General features: G+C 38.0%; 1 protein-coding gene across 2 annotated transcripts in view; it reads right to left on the reverse strand.

The window, feature by feature from the left end:
• Elp4 (elongator acetyltransferase complex subunit 4) overlaps nt 1-26,130 on the reverse strand; it is a 227,365-nt gene that overhangs the window by 152,349 nt on the left and 48,886 nt on the right. For both annotated transcript variants that reach the window (XM_052183137.1, XM_052183138.1), the window contains exon 4: nt 22,168-22,296. In XM_052183137.1, the coding sequence (XP_052039097.1) occupies nt 22,168-22,296 (129 nt within the window). The remainder of the gene's footprint in view (nt 1-22,167; nt 22,297-26,130) is intronic.

A 26,130-nucleotide genomic window follows, 5' to 3' on the forward strand; every position in this document is an offset into this window, starting at 1 on the left:
AAGTTAGAAGCCCTTGCAAGGGAAACACAAAAATCATTGAAAGAAATCCAGGAGAATACAAAAGCCAACAAGGAGGAAATGCAAAAAACACTTAAAGAAATACAGGAGAACTTTGGTCAACAGGCTGAGGTCATGAAAGACGAAACACAAAAATCTCTTAAAGAAATACAGGAGAACTTTGGTCAACAGGCTGAGCTCATGAAAGAGGAAACACAAAAATCTCTTAAAGAATTACAGGAAAACACAAACATGCAAGTGAAGGAGCTAAGCAAAACCATCCAGGATCTAAAATCAGAAGTAGAAACAACTAAGAAAACTCAAAGGGAGACAACTTTGGAGATAGAAAGCCTTGGGAAGAAATCAGGGGTCAGAGATGCAAATATCAACAACAGAATACAAGAGATAGAAGAAAGAATCTCAGATGCTGAAGATTCCATAGAAACCATGGACTCAACAGTTAAAGAAAATGCAAAATGCAAAAAGCTTGTAACCCAAAATATCCAGGAAATCCAGGACACAATGAGAAGACCAAACCTAAGGATTATAGGCATAGATGAGAGTGAAGATTTACAACTTAAAGGGCCAGCAAACATCTTCAATAAAATTATGGAAGAAAACTTCCCTAACCTAAAGAGAGAGATGCCCATGAATATACAAGAAGCCTACAGAACTCCAAACAGACTGGACCAGAACAGAAATACTTCCCGTCACATAATAATCAAAACACCAAATGTTCTAAACAAAGAAAGAATTCTAAAGGCAGTAAGAGAAAAAGGCCAAGTAACATATAAAGGAAGACCTATCAGAATCACAGCAGACTTTTCACCTGAGACTATGAAGGCTAGAAGGTCCTGGGCAGATCTCATGCAGACTCTAAGAGAACACAAATGCCAACCAAAACTACTATATCCAGCAAAACTCTCAATCACCATAGATGGAGAAACTAAGATATTTCATGACAAAACCAAGTTTACCCAATATCTATCCACAAACCCGGCCCTAAAAAGGATAATAGGAGGACAACACCAATACAAGGAGGGAAACTTCACCCTGGAAAAAGCAAGATAGTAACCTTTCATCAAGCCCAAAAGAAGTTAAGCATTCAAATTTAAAAAATAACGTCAAAAATGATAGGAAGTAACAATCACTATTCCTTAATATCTCTTAACATCAATGGACTTAATGCCCCAATAAAAAGACACAGACTAACTGAATGGATACGTAAACAGGACCCTACATTTTGCTGCTTACAGGAAACACACCTCAGGGTCAAAGACAAACACTACCTTAGAGTAAAATGCTGGAAGACAATTTTACAAGCAAATGGTCTCAGGAAACAAGCTGGAGTAGCCATTTTAATATCAGATAAAATTGACTTTCAACCCAAAGTCATCAAAAGAGACCCTGAGGGACACTTCTTGCTGGTCAAAGGAAAAATACAAAAAGAAGAACTGTCAATCCTGAACATCTATGCCCCAAATGCAAGGGCACCCTCTTTCGTAAAAGAAACTTTATTAAAACTAAAAGCACACATTGCACCTAACACAATAATTGTGGGTGACTTCAACACTGCACTTTCCTCAATGGACCGATCAGGAAAACAGAAACTAAACAGGGACACAATGAAACTAATTGAAGCTTTGGACCAATTAGATTTAACAGATATATATAGAACATTCTATCCTAAAACAAAAGAATATACCTTTTTCTCAGCACCTCATGGTACCTTCTCCAAAATCGACCATATAATTGGTCACAAGACAGACCTCAACAAATATAAGAAGATCGAACTAATCCCATGCCTCCTATCTGATCACTATGGAGTAAAAGTGGTCTTCAATAGCAACAGAAACAACAGAAAGCCCACATACACGTGGAAACTGAACAATACTCTACTCAATGATACCTTGGTCAAGGAAGAAATAAAGAAAGAAATTAAAGACTTTTTAGAACACAATGAAAATGAAAACACAACATACCCAAATCTATGGGACACAATGAAAGCAGTGCTAAGAGGAAAACTCATAGCCCTGAGTGCCTCCAAAAAGAAAATGGAGAGAGCATACATTACCAGCTTAATGACACACCTGAAAGCCCTGGAACAAAAAGAAGCTATTTCGCCCAGGAGGAGTAGAAGGCAGGAAATCATCAAACTCAGGGCCGAAATCAATCAAGTAGAAACAAAGAGAACCATACAAAAAATCAACAATACCAGGAGCTGGTTCTTTGAGAAAATCAACAAGATAGATAAACCCTTAGCCAGAATGACCAAATGGCACAGAGAAAGTATCCAAATTAACAAACTTAGAAATGAAAAGGGAGATATAACAACGGAAACTGAGGAAATCCAAAAAATCATCAGATCCTACTACAAGAGCCTATACTCAACACAACTGGAGAATCTGGAGGAAATGGACAATTTCCTTGACAGATACCAAATACCAAAATTAAATCAGGACCAACTAGACCATCTAAACAGTCCCATAATGTCTAAAGAAATAGAAGGAGTCATAGAAAGTCTTCCAACCAAAAAAAGCACAGGACCAGATGGCTTCAGTGCAGAATTCTACCAGACCTTCAAAGAAGAGTTAACACCAATACTCTTCAAACTATTCCACAAAATAGAAACAGAAGGAACACTACCCAATTCCTTCTACGAAGCCACAATTACGCTGATACCAAAGCCACACAAAGATCCAACAAAGAAAGAGAACTTCAGACCAATTTCCCTTATGAACATCGATGCAAAAATACTCAATAAAATTCTTGCCAACCGAATCCAAGAACACATCAAAACGATCATCCACCATGATCAAGTAGGCTTTATCCCGGGAATGCAGGGTTGGTTCAATATACGGAAATCCATCAATACAATCCACTACATAAACAAACTCAAAGAACAAAACCACATGGTCATTTCATTGGATGCTGAAAAAGCATTTGACAAAATTCAGCATCCCTTCATGTTTAAAGTCTTGGAGAGAACAGGAATTCAAGGCCCATACCTAAACATAGTAAAAGCAATATACAGCAAACCGGTAGCCAGCATCAAACTAAATGGAGAGAAACTTGAAGCAATCCCACTGAAATCAGGGACCAGACAAGGCTGCCCCCTTTCTCCTTATCTTTTCAATATTGTCCTTGAGGTACTAGCTCGGGCAATTCGACAACATAAGGAGGTCAAAGGGATACAAATTGGAAAGGAAGAAGTCAAACTATCATTATTTGCAGACGACATGATCGTCTACCTAAGTGACCCAAAGAACTCCACTAGAGAGCTCCTACAGCTGATAAACAACTTCAGCAAAGTGGCAGGTTATAAAGTCAACTCAAGCAAATCAGTGGCCTTCCTATACTCAAAGGATAAGCAGGCTGAGAAAGAAATTAGGGAAATGACCCCCTTCACAATAGCCACAAACAGTATAAAGTATCTTGGGGTGACTCTTACCAAACATGTGAAAGATCTGTATGACAAGAACTTCAAGACTCTGAAGAAGGAAATGGAAGAAGACCTCAAAAAATGGGAAAACCTCCCATGCTCATGGATCGGTAGAATCAATATAGTTAAAATGGCCATTTTGCCTAAAGCACTATACAGATTCAATGCAATACCCATCAAAATCCCAACTCAATTCTTCACAGAGTTAGAAAGAGCAATTATCAAATTCATCTGGAACAACAAAAAACCCAGGATAGCTAAAACTATTCTCAGCAACAAAAGGAAATCTGGGGGAATCAGTATCCCTGACCTCAAGCAATACTACAGAGCAATAGTGTTAAAAACTGCATGGTATTGGTACAGTGACAGGCAGGAGGATCAATGGAACAGGATTGAAGATCCAGAAATGAACCCACACACCTATGGCCACTTGATCCTCGACAAAGAGGCTGAAAACATCCAATGGAAAAAAGATAGCCTTTTCAACAAATGGTGCTGGTTCAACTGGAGGGCAGCATGCAGAAGAATGCGAATTGATCCATCCTTGTCTCCTTGTACTAAGCTCAAATCCAAATGGATCAAGGACCTCCACATAAAGCCAGACACTCTGAAGCTAATAGAAAAAAAACTGGGGAAGACCCTTGAGGACATCGGTACAGGGAGAAAGTTTCTGAACAGAACACCAATAGCGTATGCTCTAAGAGCAAGAATTGACAAATGGGACCTCATAAAATTACAAAGTTTCTGTAAGGCAAAGGACACCATCAAGAGGACAAATCGGCAACCAACAAATTGGGAAAAGATCTTCACCAATCCTACATCAGATAGAGGGCTAATATCCAATATATATAAAGAACTCAAGAAGTTAGACTCCAGAAAACCAAACAACCCTATTAAAAAATGGGGTACAGAGTTAAACAAAGAATTCTCACCTGAAGAACTTCGGATGGCGGAGAAGCATCTTAAAAAATGCTCAACTTCATTAGTCATTAGGGAAATGCAAATCAAAACAACCCTAAGATTTCATCTTACACCAGTCAGAATGGCTAAGATTAAAAATTCAGGAGACAGCAGGTGTTGGAGAGGGTGTGGAGAAAGAGGAACACTCCTCCACTGCTGGTGGGGTTGCAAATTGGTACAACCACTCTGGAAATCAGTCTGGCGGTTCCTCCGAAAACTGGGCACCTTACTTCCAGAAGATCCTGCTATACCACTCCTGGGCATATACCCAGAAGACTCCCCACCATGTAATAAGGATACATGTTCTACTATGTTCATAGCAGCCCTATTTGTAATTGCCAGATGCTGGAAAGAACCCAGGTATCCCTCAACAGAAGAGTGGATGCAAAAAATGTGGTATATCTACACAATGGAGTACTATTCAGCCATTAGAAACAATGAATTCATGAAATTCTTAGGCAAATGGATGGAGCTAGAGAATATCATACTAAGTGAGGTAACCCAGACTCAAAAGGTGAATCATGGTATGCACTCACTAATAAGTGGATATTAACCTAGAAAACTGGAATACCCAAAATATAATCCACACATCAAATGAGGTACAAGAAGAAAGGAGGAGTGGCCCCTGGTTCTGGAAAGACTCAGTGAAACAGTATTCAGCAAAACCAGAACGGGGAAGTGGGAAGGGGTGGGTGGGAGGACAGGGGAAGAGAAGGGGGCTTGCGGGACTTTCGGGGAGTGGGGGGGCTAGAAAAGGGGAAATCATTTGAAATGTAAATAAATTATGTCGAATAAAAAAAAAATGTAGACTCTGAAATCAACCAAATGGAAATGCTGGAAATACATGGTTTAAAAAAAAATCCCAAAAAACCCAAAAAACAACAACAAAAAAAATACAAACTTAAAAATGCAGTGGATCTAAAAATGGAGGTAGAAACAATAAAGAGATCTCAAAGGGAAACAACTCTGGACATAGAAAACATAGGAAATAACTTGGGAGTCATAGATGCAAGCATCAATAACAGAATACAAGAGATAGATGAGAGAATCTCAGATGCAGAACATATCATAGAAAGCATTGACACAACAGTCAAAGAGAATGCAAAATGCAAAAAGCTCCAAACCCAAAGTATCCAGGAAATACAGGTCAAAATGAGAAGACCAAACCTAAGGATTATAGGTATGGAAGAGAGTGAAGATTTCCAACTTAAGGGGCCAGTAAATGTCTTCAACAAAATTACAGAAAAAAACCTCCCTAACCTAAAGAGATGCCCATGAACACACAAGAAGCCTACAGAACTCCAAATAGATTTGACCAGAAAAGAAATTCCTCCCACTACATAATAATTAAAACACCAAGTGCACTAAACAAAGAAAGAATATTAAAAGTAGTAATGGAAAAAGGTCAAGTAACATATAAAGGCAGGCCTATCAGAATTACATGAGACTTCTTGCCAGAGACCATGAAAGCCAGAATAACCTGGGCAGAAGTCATACAGACCCTAAGGGAACATAAATGCCAACCCAGGCTACTATACCCAGCAAAACTCTCAATTGTCATGGAGAAACCAAGGTATTCCATGACAAAAACAAATTTACACAATATCGTTTCACAAATAGAGCCCTTATAAAGATAATGAATGGGAAACACCAACAAAAGGAGGGTAGAAACACACTAGAAAAAGCAAGAAATTAATCTTTTTTTTCCTTTTTTTATTCAATATATTCTTTATTTACATTCCAAATGATTTCCCCTTTTTTGGCTCCCCACTCCCCGGGAGTCCCATAAGCCCTCTTCCCTCTCTCTGTTCCCCCATCTACCCCTTCCCACTTCCCAGTTCTGGTATTCTCCATACTGCTGCACTGACAAACCAAAAAGAGAGCCACAAAAACATAACTCCACCTCTAATAACAAAAATAACAGGAAGCAACACTCACTTTTCCTTAATATCTCTTAATATCAATGGACTCAATTGTCAAATAAAAAGACATAGACTAACAGACTGGATACATAAGCAGGACCCAACATTTTGCTGCACACAGGAAACTCACCTCACAAAGACAGACACTACCTCAGAGTAAAATGCTGGAAAACATTTTCCAAGCAAATGGTCCCAAGAAACAAGCTGGTGTAGCCATCCTAAGATTGAATAAATTCAACTTTCAACCTTAAGTAATCAAAAAAGATATGGAAAGACACTTCATACTCATCAAAGGAAAAGTCTTCCAAGATGAACTCTCAATTCTGAACATATATGCTCCAAATACAAGGGCACCCACATTCATAAAATAAACTTTACTAAAGCTCAAAGCACACATTACACCCCCAAAATAATAGGGAGCGTACAAATAGTGGGGTACAAATACCCCACTCTCACTAATGGACAGATCAGGGAAACACAAACTAAACAGAGAAACAGAGAAACTAACAGAAGTTATGAACCAAATGGATTTACCAGATATCCATAGAACATTTTATCCTAAAACAAAAGAATATACCTTCTCAGCACCCACAGTACCTTCCAAAAATTGATCATATTCTCAGTCACAAAGCAGACTTCAGCAGATATAAGAAGATTGAAATAATTCCATGCTCCCTATCAGATTACCGTGGACTAAGACTGGTCTTCAATAACAACAAAAACAACAGAAAGTCCACATATACATGGAAACTGAACAACACTCTACTCAATGATAACTTGGTTGAGGAAGAAATAAAGAAAGAAATTAAAGATTTGTTAGAATTTAATGAAAATGAAGGTACAACCTACCCAAACTTATTAGATAGAATGAAAGCTGTGTTAAGAGGAAAACTCATAGCTCTGAGTACCTCAATAAAATAAAATAAAATAAAATAAAATAAAATACAATACAATACAATACAATACAATACAATACAATACAATAAAACTGGAAAGAACATATACTAACAGCTTGACACCACAGCTGAAGGCTCTACAACAAAAGGAAGCAAATGCACCCAGGAAATAATCAAACTTAGGGCTGAAATCAACTAAGAACTATACAAATAATCAAAAAGAACTATACAAAGAATCAACCAAATCAGCACCTGGTTCTAAGAAAAAACCAACAAAATAGATAAACACTTAGCTAAACTAACCAGAGGGCACAGAGACAGTATCCAAATCAGCAAAATCAAAACTGAAAAAGGAGACATAACAACAGATACTGAAGAAATCCAAAAAATCATCAGATCCTACTATAAAAACCTACATTCATCAAAAGTGGAAAATCTAGATGAAATGGACTATTTTCTAGACAGATACCAGGTACCAAAGCTAAATGAGGATCAGATAAATGATGTAAACAATCCCATAATCCCTAAAGAAATTGAAGCAGTCATTAATAGCCTCCCAACCAAAAAGAGCCCAGGACCAGATGGGTTTAATGCAGAGTTCTATTAGACCTTCAAAGACCTAATAATACCAATACTCTTCAAATTATTCCACAAAATAGAAACAGATGGAACTCTACCCAATTCATTTTATGAAGCCACAATTACTCTGATACCTAAACCACACAAAGACCCGAAAAAAAGAGAATGTTAGACCAATTTCCCTTATGAATATCAGTGCAAAAATACTCAATAAAATTCTTGCCAACCGAATCCTAGATCACATCAAAATGATCATCCACCATGATCAATTAGGTTTCATCCCAGGGATGCAGGGATGGTTCTATATACAGAAATCCATCAGTGTAATCCAGTACATAAACAAACTCAAAGAAAAAAACCCTCATAATTATTCCTTTAGATACTGAGACAGCATTTGAGAAAATCCACACCTCTTCATGATAAAAGTCTTGGAAAGATCAGGAATTCAAGGCCCATACCTAAACATAGTAAAAAGCAAAATACAGCAAACCACTAGCCAACATCAACTAAATGGAGAGAAACTTAAAGCAATCCCACTGAAATCAGGGACTAGACAAGGCTGTCTACTCTTTCCCTACCTGTTCAATATAGTACTTGAAATCATAGCCAGAGCAATTAGACAACAAAAGGAGGTCAAAGGGATTCAAATTGGAAAGGAAGATGTCAAAGTATCACTATTTACAGATAATATGATAGCATACTTAAGTGATCCCAAAAACTCCAAGAGATCTCCTAAATCTGATAAACAACTTCAGCAAAGTGGCTGGATATAAAATTAACTCAAACAAATCAGTAGCCTTCCTATACGCAAAGGATAAAGAGGCTGAGAAAGAAATTAGAGAAATGACATCCTTCACAATAGTCACAAATAATATAAAATATATTGGTGTGACTCTAACCAAGCAAATAAAAGATCTGTATGACAAGAACTCCAAGTCTCTGAAGAGAGAAATCAAAGAAGATCTCAGAAGATGGAAAGATTTCCCATGCTCATGGATTGGCAGAGTTAATATAGTAAAAATGGCCATCTTGCCTAAAGCAATCTACAAATTCAATGCAATCCCCATCAAAATTACAACTCAATTTTTCATAGAGTTAGAAAGAGCAATTTCCAAATTTATTTGGAATTGGAATAACAAAAAACCCAGGATATCGAAAACTATTCTCAACAATAAAAGAACTTCTGGTGGAACCACCATCCCTGACCTCAAACTATACTACAGGGCAATAGTAATAAAAACTGCATGGTATTGGTACAGGGACAGGCAGTTAGATCAACGGAATAGAATTGAAGACCAGAAATGAACCCTCACACCTATGGTCACTTGATCTTTGACAAAGGAGCTAAAACCATCTGATGGAAAAAAAGACAGCATTTTCAACAAATGGTGCTGATTCAACTGGCAGTCAATATGTAGAAGAATGCAAATTGATCCATTCTTATCTCCTTGTATAAAGCTCAAGTCCAAGTGGATCAAGGACCTCCGCATAAAACTAGATACACTGAATCTCACAGAAGAGAAATTGATGAAGAACCTGGAGCACGTGGGCACAGTGGAAATTTTTTTGAATAGAACACAATAGCTTATGCTCTAAGATCAAGAATTGACAAATAGGACCTCATAAAATTGCAAAGATTCTGTAAGACAAAGGAAACTGTCAATAGGACAAAATGGCGACCAACAGATTGGGAAAAGATCTTTACCAATCCTTTCTCCAATAGAGGTCTAAAGTCTAATATATACAAAAAACTCAAGAAGTTAGACTCCAGAGAACCAAATAACCCTATTAAAAAGGGGGTACAGAGCTAAACAAAAAGATCTCCACTGAGGTGTACAGAGCCATATTGGGGCAGTCTTGCACTTGGTCAGAGTTTGACTTTGGTCAAGGTTAACTTCTCCCAGATAGCCAGGATCCTGTTCCACCAGGTCTAGGAATTCCTGAATTAAACAGGTGACCCACCCAGCTGCAGGGGCAATCAAGACGAAGACCTCCAAGAGAAGCTAGACAACTTCCACCGGAACTCAGCCTGGAGTCTGGGGGAAGGGTTTGCCCAAACTGTTAAAAGGTCTGGCACCATTAAAGTTTCCGGCTTTGATCAGTGAACATTGTCTTAGCCGTACTTCTTTTCGCCCCTCTTCCCTATTTATTCCTCAGCTTCTGTTCCAGAAACCCACTTCGTAATAGCTGCAGGCAGCTATGGAACCCTACACTGAGGAATACTGGATGACTGAGAAACACCTAAAGAAATGTTCAACATTCTTAATCATCAGGAAAATGCAAATCAAAACAACCCTGAAATTCCACCTCATACCAGTCAGAATGGCCAAGATAAAAAGCTCAGGGGGTAGCAAATGCTGGAGAGGAATTAGAGAAAGAGGAACACTCTTCTATTGCTGGTGGAATTACAAACTGGTAAAATCATTCTGGAAATCAGTTCAGCGGTTCCTCAGAAAATTGCACATATCACTACCTGAGGACCCAGGTATACCACTCCTGGGCATATACCCAGAAGAAGCTCCAACATGTAATAAGGATCCATGTTCCATTATGGTCATAGCAGCCTTATTTATAATAGCCAGAAGCTGGAAAAAACCCAGATGTCCCTCAACAGAGGAATGGATACAGAAAACATGATGCGTTTATACAATGGAGTAATTCAGTTATTAAAAACAATGAATTCATGACATTCTTAGGCAAATGGATGGAGCTAGAAAATATCATCCCAAGTGAGGTAACCCAATCACAAAAGAACACACATGGTATGCACTCACTGATAAGTTGATATTAGCCCAAAAGCTCAGAATATCCAAGATATAATTCTCAGACTACATGAAGCTCAATAAGAAGGAAGACTAAAGTGTCAATACTTTGATCCTTCTTGGAAGGTGGATCAAAATACCCATGGCTCACAGCCAACCAATAGACTGAACATAGGGTCCCCAATGGAGAAGCTAGTGAAAGGACCCAAGAAGGAGCTGAAGAGGTTTGCAGCCCTGCAGGAGGAACAATAATATGTACCAACCAGTGTCCCCAGAGCTCCCAGGGACCAGACCATCAACCAAAGAGTACATATGGAGGGACCCAATACTCCAGCTACATATGTAGCAGAAAATGACCATTTCAGTCATCAATGAGAGGAGAGGCCATTGGTTCTGTGAAGGTTTGATTCCCCAGAATAGGGGAATGCAAGTCAGGAAACTGGGAATGGGGGTGGGGAGGGGGATGGGGCATGGGACAGGGAGTTTTCGGAGGGGTGACTCAGAAAGGGGATACCATTTGAAATGTAAGTAAAGCAAATATCTAGTTAAAAAAAAGAATCAATAATGATCAATACCAAAAGTAAAGGAAAATAAAAAGGAAAAAGCACATTGTGGTAGTTTGAGAAATGGCCCATAGACCCACATAGTAAAACTAGCAAAACTTGAATACCAATAGAAAAGATGGAACACACACACACACAAACACACACACACACACACACACACACACATGCACGCACAAGCACATGATAAAAAAAGAAAAAAAAAGCCAGAAAATCCAAAACATTTTAAGAATTGTAAATCCTGTCTCAATAATAATACTCACTTGGAAAAACCTCTAATAATTGGAAATGCAGATATCTAACTGTATTAAAAAACAAGTTTCAAGTATTAGTTCTGCTAAGAAACATACTTCACTGGTATAGAACTACAGTGTAAAAAGTTTGAATCAACATATCCAAAGAGTGGAACCCAAATGCATGCTGGTAAGCTGCTCTGAGTTCAAACCCACATTAGTGAGACAATGATGATGGCCATACTGGTGCTTTGGAGAGGGCTCAGCAGTTAAGAACACTGGCTGCTTTTCCAGAGGGTCCAGGCGGTTCATCTGCCAGCCCGCCAGTCATGGGGCCTGGGTCCTGCATGGAGAGCAGCAGAGGAAGAGACTCCCCGCAGCCATATTCACAGCCTGCCAGGGCAGAAAAGCATCACTAGCAGGTCAATCATGGGGCCTGTGTCCTGCACGGAGCACAGCAGAGGGAGCAGCTCCCCGCGGCCACCTTCATGGCCTGCCTGAGCAGAAAAGCATCACTAGGTACTGTATTATCCTGAGATTAAGATGTCTGGGGGTACAAACCGCCAGGGGTGTGCCTGCGCCAGGACCTGAGAACATTGATGGTTCATCTGCCAGCCGGTCATGGGGCCTGTGTCCTATGTGAGAATCAACAGAAGGAGATACCCCCCCCCCCCATCTTCTCTCCATGACAGAGCAGTCCAGGAACACCTGGTTCACCTTGACAACCCAAGTATAACATTGCTTGAGGCAAGACTGAGCAGGGCTCCAAAGGCACAAAAGAGGAAAACAGCATGTCAGCAATCTGTGCCAGAGGAAACCCAGTCATCCAGTGTTGCGGAAATAGCCTTAAAGGTCCACAGTAGGTTGAAGCACCAGCCAGTGACAATAAGACCATCTAACACCAGTAAGAACTAGATGGCTAAAGGCAATGTAGGAACTTTACTAACAGAAACCAAGGCATTATGGCAGCATCTGAACCTAATTCTCCAACAACAGCAAATACTGGATACCTCAACACACCAGAAAAACAAAAGTTGGATTTAAAATCACTGGTAAGGATGCTGTTAGAGGAACACATGAAGGACATAAATAAATCTCTTAAAGAAATTCAGGAGAAAAACAATCAAAAGGTTGAAGTCCTTACAAGGGAAACACAAAAATCACTTAAAGAAATTCAGGAGGATATGGGTCAGAAGTTAGTAGCCAATAAGGAGGAAATGCAAAAATCACTTAAAGAAATACAGGAGAACTTTGATCAACAGGCAGAAGTAATGAAAGAGGAAACACAAAAATTTCTCAAAGAATTGCAGGAAAACACAAACAAGCAAGTGAAGGAACCATGCAAAAACTTCCAGGATCTAAAAACTGAAGTAGAAACAACTAAGAAAGCACAAAGGGAGACAACTTTGGAGAGAGAAAACTTTGGGAAGAAATCAGGGGCCATAGATGCAAATATCAACAACAGAATACAAGAGATAGAAGAAAGAATCTCAGATACTGAAGATACCATAGAAACCATGGACTCAACAGTCAAAGAAAATGCAAAATGCAAAAAGCTTGTAACCCAAAACATCCAGGAAATCCAGGACACAATGAGAAAGCCAAACCTAAGGATTATAGGCATTGATGAGAGTGAAGATTTACAACTTAAAGGGCCAGCAAATATCTTCAACAAAATTATGGAAGAAAACTTCCCTAACCTAAAGAGGGAGATGCCCATGAATATACAAGAAGCCTACAGAACTCCAAATAGACTGGACCAGAACAGAAATACCTCCCGTCACATAATAATCAAAACCACAAATGTACTAAACAAAGAAAGAATACTTAGGGCAGTAAGAGAAAAAGGGCAAGTAACATATAAAGGACAACCTATCAGAATTACACCAGACTTCTCACCAGAGACCATGAAAGCTAGAAGATCCTGGGTGGAGCTCATGCAGACTCTAAGAGAACACAAATGCCAGCCAAGACTACTATACCCAGCGAAACTCTCAATCACGATAGATGGAGAAACCAAGATATTCCATGACAAAAAAATTTACACAATATCTTTCCAAAAACCCAGCCCTACAAAGGATAATAGGGGGAAAACACCAATACAAGGAGGGAAACTATACCCTGGAAAAAGCAGGATATTAAACTTCTTTGATCAAACCCAAAAGAAGATAACCACACAAGTATAAAATTAACATCAAAAATGATAGGAAGCAATAACTACTACTCCTTAATATCTCTTAATATCAATGGTCTCAATTCCCCAATAAAAAGACAGACTAACAGACTGGTTACTTAAACAGGACCCTACATTTTCCTGCATACAGGAAACACACCTCAGTGTCAAAGACAAACACTATTTTAGAGTAAAAGGCTGGAAGACAATTCTACAAGCAAATGGTCTCAGGAAACAAGCCAGAGTAGCCATTCTAATATCAGATAAAATTGACTTTCAACCTAATGTTGTCAAAAGAGACATGGAAGGACACTTTTTGGTGGTCATTGGAAAAATCCAACAAGAAGAACTCTCAATCCTGAACATCTATGCTCCAAATACAAGGGCACCCTCATTCATAAAAGAAACTTTACTAAAGCTCAAAGCACACATTGTACCTAACACAATAGTTTTGGGTGACTTCACTCCACTCTCCTCAATGGACCGATCAGGAAAACAGAAACTAAACAGGGAGACAGTGAAACTAATTGAAGCTTTGGACCAATTGGATTTAACAGATATATATATAGAACTTTTCATCCCAAAGCTAAAGAATATACCTTTTTCTCACCACCTCATGGTACCTTCTCTAAAATCGATCATATAGTTGGTCACAAGACAGACCTCAATAAATATAAGAAGATTGAAATAATCCCATGCCTCCTATCAGATCACTATGGAGTAAAAGTGGTCTTTAATAACAATAAAAACAACAGAAAGCCCACATGGAAACTGAACAATACTCTACTCAATGATACCTTGATCAAGGAAGAAATAAAGAAAGAAATCAAAGATTTTTTAGAATTTAACGAAAATGAAGGCACATCATACCCAAATCTATGGGACACTATGAAAGCAGTGCTAAGAGGAAAACTCATAGCTTTGAGTGCCTCCAAAAAGAAATTGGAGAGAGCATACACTAGAAGATTAATGGAACAACTGAAAGCCCTGGAACAAAAAAGAAGCTAATTCACCCAGGAGGAGAAGAAGATAGGAAATCATCAAACTCAGGGCTGAAATCAATCAAGTAGAAACTAAGAGAACCATACAAAGAATTAACAAAACCAGGAGCTGGTTCTTTGAAAAAAATCAACAAGATAGATAAACCCTTAGCCAGACTAACCAAAGGGCACAGAGACAGTATCCAAATTAACAAAATTAGAAATGAAAAGGGAGCTATTACAACAGAAAATGAGGAAATTAAAAAAAAACCACCAGATCCTACTGCAAAAGCCTGTACTTAACACAAATGGAGAATCTGGAGGAAATGGACAATTTCTTAGACAGATACCAAATACCAAAATTAAATCAGGATCAAACAGATCATCAAAACAGACTCATAACCCCTAAAGAAATAGAAGGGGTCATTGATAGCCTTCCGACAAAAAAAGCACACGACCAGATGGTTTTAGTGCAGAATTCTATCAGACCTTCAAAGAAGACTTAACACCAGTACTCTTCAAACTATTCCACCAAATAGAAACAGAGGAACACTACCCAACTCCTTCTACGAAGCCACAATTACGCTGATACCAAAACCACACAGAGATCCAACTAAGAAAGAATTTCAGGCCAATTTCCCTTATGAATATTGATGCAAAAACTCAATAAAATTCTTGCCAACTGAATCCAAGAACACATAAAAATGATCATCCACCATGATCAAGTAGGCTTTATCCCTGATATGTAGGATTGGTTCGATATATGGAAATCCATCAATGCAATCCACTACATAAACAAATTCAAAAGAAAAAAACCACATGGTCATTTCATTGGATGTTGAAAAAGCATTTGACAAAATTCAGCATCCTTTCATGCTTAAAGTCTTGGAAAGAACAGGAATTCAAGGCCCATACCTAAACATAGTAAAAGCAATATACAGCAAACTGGTAGCCAGCATCAAACTAAATGGAGAGAAACTTGAAGCAATCCCACTAAAACAGGGACTAGACAGGGCTGCCCCCTTTCTCCTTATCTTTTCAATATTGTACTTGAGGTACTAGCTCGGGCAATTCGACAACATAAGGAGGTCAAAGGGATACAAATTGGAAAGGAAGAAGTCAAACTATCATTATTTGCAGATGACATGATAGTCTACCTAAGTGACCCAAAAAACTCCACTAGAGAACTCCTACAGCTGATAAACAACTTCAGCAAAGTGGCAGGTTATAAATCAACTCAAGCAAATCAGTGGCCTTCCTATACTCAAAGGATAAGCAGGCTGAGAAGGAAATTAGGGAAATGACCCCCTTCACAATAGCCACAAACAGTATAAAGTACCTTGGGGTGACTCTTACCAAACATGTGGAAGATCTGTATGATAAGAACTTCAAGACTTTGAAGAAGGAAATGGAAGAAGACCTCAAAAAATGGAAAAACCTCCCATGCTCATGGATTGGCAGGATTAATATAGTTAAAATGGCCATTTTGCCAAAAGCAATATACAGATTCAATGCAATACCCATCAAAATCCCAACTCAATTCTTCATAGAGTTAGAAAGAGCAATTCTCAAATTCATCTGGAATAACAAAAAACCCAGGATAGCTAAAACTATTCTCAACAACAAAAGAAATTCTGGGGGAATCAGTATCCCTGACCTCAAGCAATACTACAGAGCAATAGTGTTAAAAACTGCATGGTATTGGTACAGTGACAGGCAGGCGGATCAATGGAACAGGATTCAAGATCGAGAAATGAACCCACACACCTATGGCCACTTGATCCTCGACAAAGGGGCTGAAAACATCCAATGGAAAAAAGATAGCCTTTTCAATAAATGGTGTTGGTTCAACTGGAGGTCAGCATGCAGAAGAATGCGAATTGATCCATCCTTGTCTCCTTGTACTAAGCTCAACTCCAAATGGATCAAGCACCTACACATAAAGCCAGACACTCTGAAGGTAATAGAAAAGAAACTGGGGAAGACCCTTGAGGATATCAGTACAGGAGGAAAGTTTCTGAACAGATCACCAATAGCGCATGCTCTAAGATCAAGAATTGAGAAATGGGACCTCATAAAATTACAAAGTTTCTGTAAGGCAAAGGACACCATCAAAAGGACAAATCGGCAACCAACAAATTTGGAAAAGATCTTCACCAACCCAACATCAGATAGAGGGCTAATATCCAATATATACAAAGACCTCAAGAAGCTAGACTCCAGAAAACCAAATAACCCTATTAAGAATGGGGTACAGAGTTTAACAAAGAATTTTCACCTGAAGAATTTCGGATGGCTGTGAAACCTCTTAAAAAATGCTCAACTTCATTAGTCATTAGAGAAATGCAAATCAAAACAATCCTGAGATTTCACCTTACACCAGTCTGAATGGCTAAGGTCAAAAACTCAGGAGACAGCAGGTGCTGGCGAGGATGTGGAGTAAGAGGAACACTCCTCCACTGCTGGTGGGATTGCAAGATGGTACAACCACTTTGGAAATCAGTCTGGTGGTTCCTCAGAAATCTGGGCATGACACTTCCAGAGGACCCTGCTATACCACTCCTGGGCATATACCCAGAGGATTCCCCAGCATGCAATAAGGACACATGCTCCACTATGTTCATAGCAGCCCTATTTGTAGTAGCCAGAAGCTGGAAAGAACCCAGGTATCCCTCAATAGCGGAATGGATACAAAAAATTTGGTATATTTACACAATGGAGTACTATTCAGCCATTAGAAACAATGAATTCAAAAAATTCTTAGACAAATGGATGGAGTTGGAGAACATCATACTAAGTGAGGTAACCCAGTCTCAAAAGATCAATCATGGTATGCACTCACTAATAAGTGGGTATTAATCTAAAAAACTGGAATACCCAAAACCTAATCCACACATCAAATGAGGTACAAGAAGAACGGAGGAGTGGCCCCTGGTTCTGGAAAGACTCAGTGCAACAGTATAGGGGAATACCAGAACAGGGAAGTGGGAAGGAGTAGATGGGGGAACAGGGCAAGGGAAGAGGGCTTATGGGACTTTCGGGGAGTGGGGAGCCAGAAAAGGGGAAATCCTTTGAAATGTAAATAAAGAATATACAGAAAAAAAAAAAAGATAAAAGAAATCCTCTTCTAGTCTTGGTGGCACCAGCAATGCATGTAGCATACAGACATGTATAGAAGCAGAACACCCAATCACATAAAAATTTAAACAAAAACTTTAAAGGTTACATTAATACAAAGAACAATTCATCAGTAAGGTACAACTGTAAATACTTATGCAGCATTGTTGCATCTCTAAATTTCACAAAACAAATATTATTTGGTAACTAATTTGTAGAGAAGATGAAATAGATTCTAACAGAACATCAGTGAATGACTTTAGTACCCCTACTTTCCAAGCACTCACACCTCCAATCATAAAGAGGAAGCTGAGAAAGGACATTAGAGGGGGACAGGCTGTAAACTCGCAAAACCCATTCCACACGGTGGGCTTCCTCCATGACAACTCTATCTCCTTCTTGAACAGTGCCACCATAGCAAACCAGTGGGTGTGAATAAGTGAACCTGTGAGAGGCATTTCAAATTCAAGCTACAACAGTTTGCTTTCATTTGATTCTAAAACTGATTCAATCGGCCTCTGGTTTCTTCAATGAGCAATTGTTCACTAAGGAGTTTATTATTTTTTCTTTAAAAGTATATGTAGTTTCTCTTCTTTCTGTTTTGTTTCGTTTTGTTTCTTCAATGATTTCTAGTTTTTTCTACTATGGTCTTGTAAGATATATAAAATTAGTCCTGTTCTTTTCCATTTGTTAAGATTTGCTTTGTAGCCTAGATTTGGGGTTCTTTTGGAAAAGGTTCCATGATCTACTACTAATTGAAATGTCCTATATAATCCATTTCTTTAGGACTTATGTAACCACAAAAACTGGAAAAATAAAAAGGAATCATGGACTGGAAGCAATTAAGAAAAGAATAGCAGAGTCTACATTCTTTGAAAGGGAAAAGGGAAAAGCTGGGGTGTGGAGACTTAAATAGGAAGGAAAGAGGGCTGTAAATACAGAAGAGGAGGGACGGAGAAGGGTAAATAATAGAGATGTGTTATTACACAAGATGTGTATTATCACACGGAATCAGTTATTAGCCATTGCCTAAAATTAATATAATACATACAATTCTACAGGCATACATGTACATTTATAGTTTAAATAAGATTTTCCAATCCCACCTAGCTGACAATGCTCTTCCTAAGAGCAACAGACAAACTATCAAACAAAAATCCCAATTCTAGGCATAAGAAACACCTCTTTGAATTCTTGGTCAAGGAAGTCTAAGAGATTCCCCAAACATTAAAGGCTATTGTTGGAGCCTTTGGTTGCTTTCCAAAGGCTGAAGATAACTCCCTGTTGCTGAAAACAGAATGTACTTTTTTATACAGGTACCAGAGGATCCATACTACATATGGTTTGAAAGCTCTCTCCTTGAGGACTAGGCTTCATAGCACCCCAAGTTAGAATGCAAGCTCTTAAGGAAGTGGAGTAACCAACAGTCCTATCGGGCTATGAATCATAATGTTGACCAGGATGGTAAAATATTCCAAAAGGTACAATAGTGGCACACTTATCTTGGTAGTAACCCTAGGCTTGAGGCCCACTAACAAGAGAGAAAACACTTCTGGTACTAGAAACCTAGCCACGTAATGTAGGTAGTGAAGACTCTGCAATAGAAACTCAACTAAACAAGTGTAATTTTAACTCCATTCTAAATCTATTTTTATGTTCACAGATGAGCATAGCTCTTACCACACTAATCAAGAGAACTTCTCTTTGCAACAGCAACCATTAAAAAAGTCTAGAAATGAGATTATATATAATTAAAAAGTTTCTATACAGAAAAGGAAACAGCTGAGTAAAGAGACAGCCTACTTTAATGGTTAACAGTTTTTACCCATTATGTATCCAAAAAACCAGTTAATATTCAGAATCTATAAAGGACTCCAAAAGTTAAAACATAGCAAATAGAAACAAACCCCAGGACCCCAAATCAATAAGTTACCTAATAAACTTAATAGACAAAGCATATGACACTCTTTAGCACTGAGGTTCAAGTGTTAGCCCTGCGATTTCCTCTAGGTTTCAATCTCTTAGCGATCGCATTTCCTGAGTAGAAGGGCTGTGTTTATCCTAGATTCTCAATCATATCTACACTAGGCTGCACACGTACAAACTTCTGAGGATACCCAAGTCTCCCTCATTAGTTTTTCATTTAAATTATAATGGACACTTAGGTTATTTTCAATCTTTCACTATTCAAATTGTGTAAATAGCTCTTATGTATTCTATAGCTGACAAAATATATCCATGAAGTGAATTTTGAAGAATATTACAAAAGTATCCTCTACAGAAGCTATATTTAAATTTAAATTTTCTTTTTAAAATTCGGTGTTTGTGGCTATGATGTGTGTATCAAGTTTGGGTACACATATGCCAAAATACATATGTGGATCCTAGGAATAAAGTGTGTGAAGTGGGTTCTCTCTTTTTAGCTTTATGTGGGTTCTGGGTACACATGCACCGGTTGTCAAGTCAGTACAGCAAGTGGCTTCGCCTGATGACCCAGCTTGCCACCTTTCTACCACCTGTAATTTTATCAGGATGACAGTACTACTTTCCCTCTATTGTTAGTAAAGTGTCTGGACAAACATTTTAGAACACCATGATACCAATCGCTGTTCCGGAGAGTATCAGAGATCTAAAATAAGAGAATCAGAGATTTCTCTTATTGTAACTAAAACCAGACATCTGTTTTGTATGTTTAAGAGTCACAAATTTTTTTCTTATACAAATTTAGTTTCTTGTTAATTTTATAGTCAACATATAAAAGGAAAATTAGTCCTTATTTTATATGTGAGTATAATATACATTCTCTTATTGAGAGTATTATATACTCTTTAATTTGCAGTTTGTTTAGAGTTGTCTAAATCAAAGTTTTAAGTTATGTTATTCAAATAAAATATATGTGTAAAAGAACAACTTGCCATTACTTATACATGTGTTGGTACACGGCTGATGGGTAATTGATGTTTGCTGACTGAATAAATACATTTATTATTAACTATTAATAACTACACTGATTATTACTATGTAACCATTAATATAGATGACAGACATACACAAGAAAACAAAAGAAACTATCTTCACAAAGTGGTCTCATCTGATGGAGGAGGTATCTTAATAGTTAATTATAAAATACTGTGAACATATGAAGTATTAAATACTGTATTGCTTTTCTCGTTGTTGTGACCAGCTATCTGACTAGAAATGAAATAAGGGAAGAAAGGTTTGGTATCACTCAAAGTTTCTTCAAACAGTTAGACATGGTAGGGAAGGGATGGCAGCAGGATTATGCAGCTAGTCACATTTGTGTCCATTGTCAGACAGGAGTGAGAAGAATGCCCAAGGTCTACATATGTGCTTTCTCTTCTTTGTAAGTTGAGAGCCCAGCCCACAGAACGATAAGGCCATATGTAGATAGTTTTTTTCTCCTCAGTGAAATCCCTTTGGAAGCTCAATTGTGTCTCCTAGGTGATTTCTAAATCCAGTCACATTGACACTGAAAGTAACCACTATAAATCCATTGGTACTGGTTAGTTTAGATCAATGTGATACAAACTAGAGTCCTCAGAGAGGAGGATGCTCAATTGAGAAAATACCTCCCTAAGACCCAGCTATAGAGCATTTTCTTAATTAGCGAGTGACAATGGGCCTGGCCCATTGAGGGTGGTGTAGTGCACTTCTGGGCTGTTGAACCCTGAGCTCTCTATAAGAAAGCAGGCAGAGAAAGCCATGGGAACCAAGCCAGGAAACAGCACTCTCCATTGGCCTCTGCATCAGGTCTCGCCTATAAGGTCCTGCCCTGCTTTAGTTACTGCCCTTCACTGCTTTTGATAATGAACTGTTATATAGAACAGTGAGTGAAATAAACTGTTTCCTCCTCAAGTTGTTTTGGTCATGGTGTTTCATCACAGCAATAGTAACTCCAAATAAGACACCATATTTTATCAGTACCACATGCAAGCACATCATTTCAAACTATAAATTTCACCTCTGGCTCTACAGTCTCATGCTCAGTCTCATAACGTAAAATACATTTAGTCCATCTCTAAGACTCAAAATATTAAGGTTCTAATGTTACTCAGAACTCTAATGCCCAAAGTCTCTTCTAAAACTCTAGTGCAATCTTTTCACAATTATTCCAAGAGCTTGCTACACAGTCATCCTTGGCTACATAGCAAGTTCAAGTATGCCCTGGACTTCAAAGGACACCTATCAGAAAAAAACAAATGGAAGGAGGGAGAGAAACAAAGAAGAGAATGTCTAAATTACTCTGTGCTTGCTGAATCAAAGATATTATCTCAAGAATAAGGTGGAGAGAGCTGGAAGATACCATGTCCTCTATGAGCAGACACACACACACGGAACAAAAAACCCCAAGTTACATATTTCTAATATATAATAGCACAGAATAATATTCCCATTTCAAAAAGAAAAGTTGGGCCAAAGCCACAAGACCTAAAACCTAGTGGGACAAAGAAGAGATTCTATAAAGGGAAAAGAAATGCATTTGTGAATTTGTTTAGTGCGAATAGTTTGCATGCTGACTTGCCTCCATCTTGGGTTGTAACTGGTAGCGCCAGGCTATCTTCATGTTGACATCAGGCTCTGGGGTTTTGGCACTATGCACATCTTCAAGCTCCTTTTTACCATTATCATCAAGTAGTGGTGCAGGGAGTTCCTAAGGAAACAGAATGACACATAATATGGCATCAATTTTAGATATCATAATTTTTTGAGCCATAACAACAGCAGTGTTAGAATTTTCCAATGCATTTAGACATGCGTGTCTTGTAAAATTAACTTAAACACAAACAGAATAATTTAGACATTTCTTTTTCTCTTCCCTCCCTTCCTCCCTCCCAATCCCTCCCTCTTTCCTTTCTGACAGGTGTCCTTGTAGTCCAGGGCATATATGAACTTGCTATGCAACCAAGGATGACTACGAATTTATCATCCTCCTGCTTTAATTCCCTAAGTACTAGGATGAGTGATGTGCACCATCATATTCAGTTTATGTGGGGCTGAGGATTGAACCTAAGGTTTTGTGCATGCTGGAAAGATTCTATCAACTGAGCTACAACCCTGGGTCTTAATATAGATAATTCTAAAACAGAAAAGGGGTATAATGTCAGATGAAAGTTTAATTTTTTTGCCATGAACTAGGATACAAAAATACCTGAATTTCTATATTCACAAAACTTAGCTGCCAAAGTACATGTAACCAGCCATGATTACCTCAGTTTCTTTGGATATGATCTAGTCAGAGAAGAGTCTAGCTTTGTGGCCAAAACATTTGTAAATATATTTTGAGCCTTTTGTCTTATTTCTGGGAACATGGCCCGGGAGGAAGAACCAGAACCTAATGTCTACACGTTACGCCTGAGTTGTAGACCTTTCTGTTGCTTGTGCCACAACAAGCATGTTTTTCATACCCTGCATCCATGCCTTAAGTAAACACCTCTATGAAATCTGTGAACAAAAATAATGTAACAATCCAGACTCTAGCCCTTGGCTTTTCACTAATCTCAATGATGGGCTTACTGACAAAAGAAATCAGTAATCTCAGTAAGCTAGGAGCATTGTTTGTGAAAACACAAAGATTGCAGAACAATTTTAAAAGGAACTGGCAAGACCCCAACTCCTCCTATATGTTCCACTGCCAGGATGCTACTCCTCCCTACTGTGCATGAGCAATGAAGGACAATCAAACTCTGAAGCAGAAGCAAAGCAAAAAGTATGATGAAATATTGAGGACCTTCAAGGGAAGGGTGATTCAACTTCCACTCCAACATGTACAAGAACACACACACATACACACACACACACACACACACACACACACACACAAACACACACACACACAGGCTAGGCTTACAAAAGTCATTCTTACATAAAACAGACAAGAGGTCTGGAAACTGAAAGACAGTTAATAGATATCATTATGTGAGCTTATAAAGCATGCTATCACCAGGGGATGATAGAAAGGAGAGAATTGTGAAAAATATAATGTAGGGAAAAAATCCTGGATATCAGTGACTCTGAGTCAGATGGATGGAAGCCAGTAGCATTCTGGGTAAGAAGTTTGCTGGGATGTTAAATCTTTTCTTTTCAGACAGGCAAATGCATTTAAAACAAGACTAGTAAATTATTTTAGTACAAGTTAAACAGAAACTGTAAATAAAGAGAGGTTCTAGCCTAGTTTACTGGTACTATTTGATCACACTGTGAACCCTGAGACTGTGTTGTCTATTAGAAAAAGCTATTTCTAATTGTGGCACACCTCTAACCCCTCTCGCTGGAATACAGGCATGCCCTTACTACACACCTTTAATCCTAAACACTCAAGATAAAGTTAGTTTGTAGAAGAAGTTAGTTTCCCATGTTTGAAAGTGATGTGGCAGGCAATTTGACTTAATCAGAGAAATATTTGACAGAATAGGATCTGCCCAACTCTCACAAGAACAGCGAGAAAGAAGAGGCTATTTAAGAGAGAGCAGTGCAGAGACAGACAAAGAGATAGGGTAATTTTACTGGGATAGTTGTATGGCGAGAGGTTTCCGAGAGAGCAAGCTGGACATAGGAGAAGACAGAATGAGCCAGAGTTTGAGAAGGAGCTAGAAGATTAGAACATAATGCCAAAGTTAGTTTGAGGCCAAGCAGACCAATTCAGTCAGAAGCTGAAAGATGCCAGATTGAATCAGTCAGCTTGGAGAGAAGATTGAGCCAGAACACCTGAATTGAATAAGCCAGCCAGAACTCAGAAAGAACTAGGAAAGGTTGAACTTATTCAGCAGCAAGTCTCAGAGTCTGGAAACATTCTAGGCCTAGATTAGACTGAATGGAGGCTAGAAGCTTCCAGGACCTGGCTCAAGTTAGCAGACAAAGACAGTAAGTCTCTGAGAGAATTATTCTATCAGATGAATAAAAATTACTTTTAGAAACTTGCCTGGTTGGAATATCCAGAAAGTCCACATACTTAATGTTGTTACTTTTAGGAAAAAGATCAAACAAAATTTAAAAGAAATTAAAATTAAGCAATTAATTTATCAAAAATTAAAATTAAAGAGTAACCAGTATTATAGTTTTTAAGACTTGTGAAATACATCCTTAGACTATAAATTGAATTCCAAAGCATCAAATTATGTTATAAATCTAAAGAAAGGAAACTCATTGTATCTTGTCTGCTTGATTTCAATATTACTATTCATAAATTGAGTGAAATAAAACTCCTACTAAATTGATGAACTGATGGTTGGGGAGAATAAACAAATAATCTTGTATTTTTGTCTTCTCATATTTAAAAATTTGTCAAGGAAACATTTTTATTTAACATGTGTTTCTTGAAGCTAAAAAAATCTGAGGAGTATGTGAACACTGTCTGTCCACAGTATTACTACCGCTGTTGGTCACAGATCAGGTCTTCTTTCACAGCTTTGAAAACTCCCAAATTTAAACATCTGAACCAGAGCAGCAATGGAACCTACTAAATAGTTTGTTTTTATATTCTTTCCTGTAAAAAAGAGCATTATTATTATTTTTCTTGTTGTGCTCACAGGTCTCCTGGCAGTATCAAGTGTCAGGAATGAATAAAGAAGAAGTAGACTTCATCAGTTTTATGAAAGTTATGGTGAAAAGAATACAACTGTCTCCTAGTCAGATGAGACAGGTGCTGATGCGAATACAGAAAACAGCACCATTTTCTAAAGAAAGTAACTGTTTCCGATTTTTTTTAAAAGTCTTAATATAAAACCAAATTTTTATATACTTTAATGTCAGAATATTTGAGTATTGGAGACTATTAATTGGAGCTGGAGAGACAGCTAAGTAGTTAAGAGCACAAACTGCTTGTGCCAAGGCAGAACTATGTTCCAAGCACCTACATCAGTCAGCTTACAACTTCTTAGCACTCCAGCTCCAAGGGATCCTGTGCTCTCTTCTGATCTCCAAGGTCACTATACTTACAAGTAAAAATTCACACACACACACACACATATATATATATATACGTTTTCATATGATGTTGTAAATATAATTGTTACATTTGTAACTTATGCTATTCTGAGCTTACTGATGTGTACTTTGTGAACTTTGTTTTCACAGGTGTACTAGAAGAATCTGATTTCAAGAGTATGACCCTTTTCACTTTTATGTTCTCTATAGAATAATAAATCCTAATATACAATATCTCAGCATTTTATGAAGTTTAACCTCATAGATCACCAAAATGTTACACCAACTATGGATATTATATTCATTTCTAAGCTATTTTACAATTCACTAAAAGTTCTACTGAGCTATTATTTTACTGCATAATCCATACAGCATGAGAAATCCTTCTTAAAAATAAAATCTTCCTGTAGCTTTCAAAGCCCTATCCATATGTCAGTATGTATAGTATACTGTATTAATAATTATGTTACTCCAGAAATCTGAGTTTATTCTGGAATCATGTTTTGAAAGTTGAAAAGGAGAAAAAATTTCAAAGATAATACTGGTTATTGAACTTGAATAT

Source organism: Apodemus sylvaticus, chromosome 5, assembly GCF_947179515.1.
Source record: "Apodemus sylvaticus chromosome 5, mApoSyl1.1, whole genome shotgun sequence".
In the NCBI taxonomy this organism is placed as follows: Eukaryota; Metazoa; Chordata; class Mammalia; order Rodentia; family Muridae; genus Apodemus; species Apodemus sylvaticus.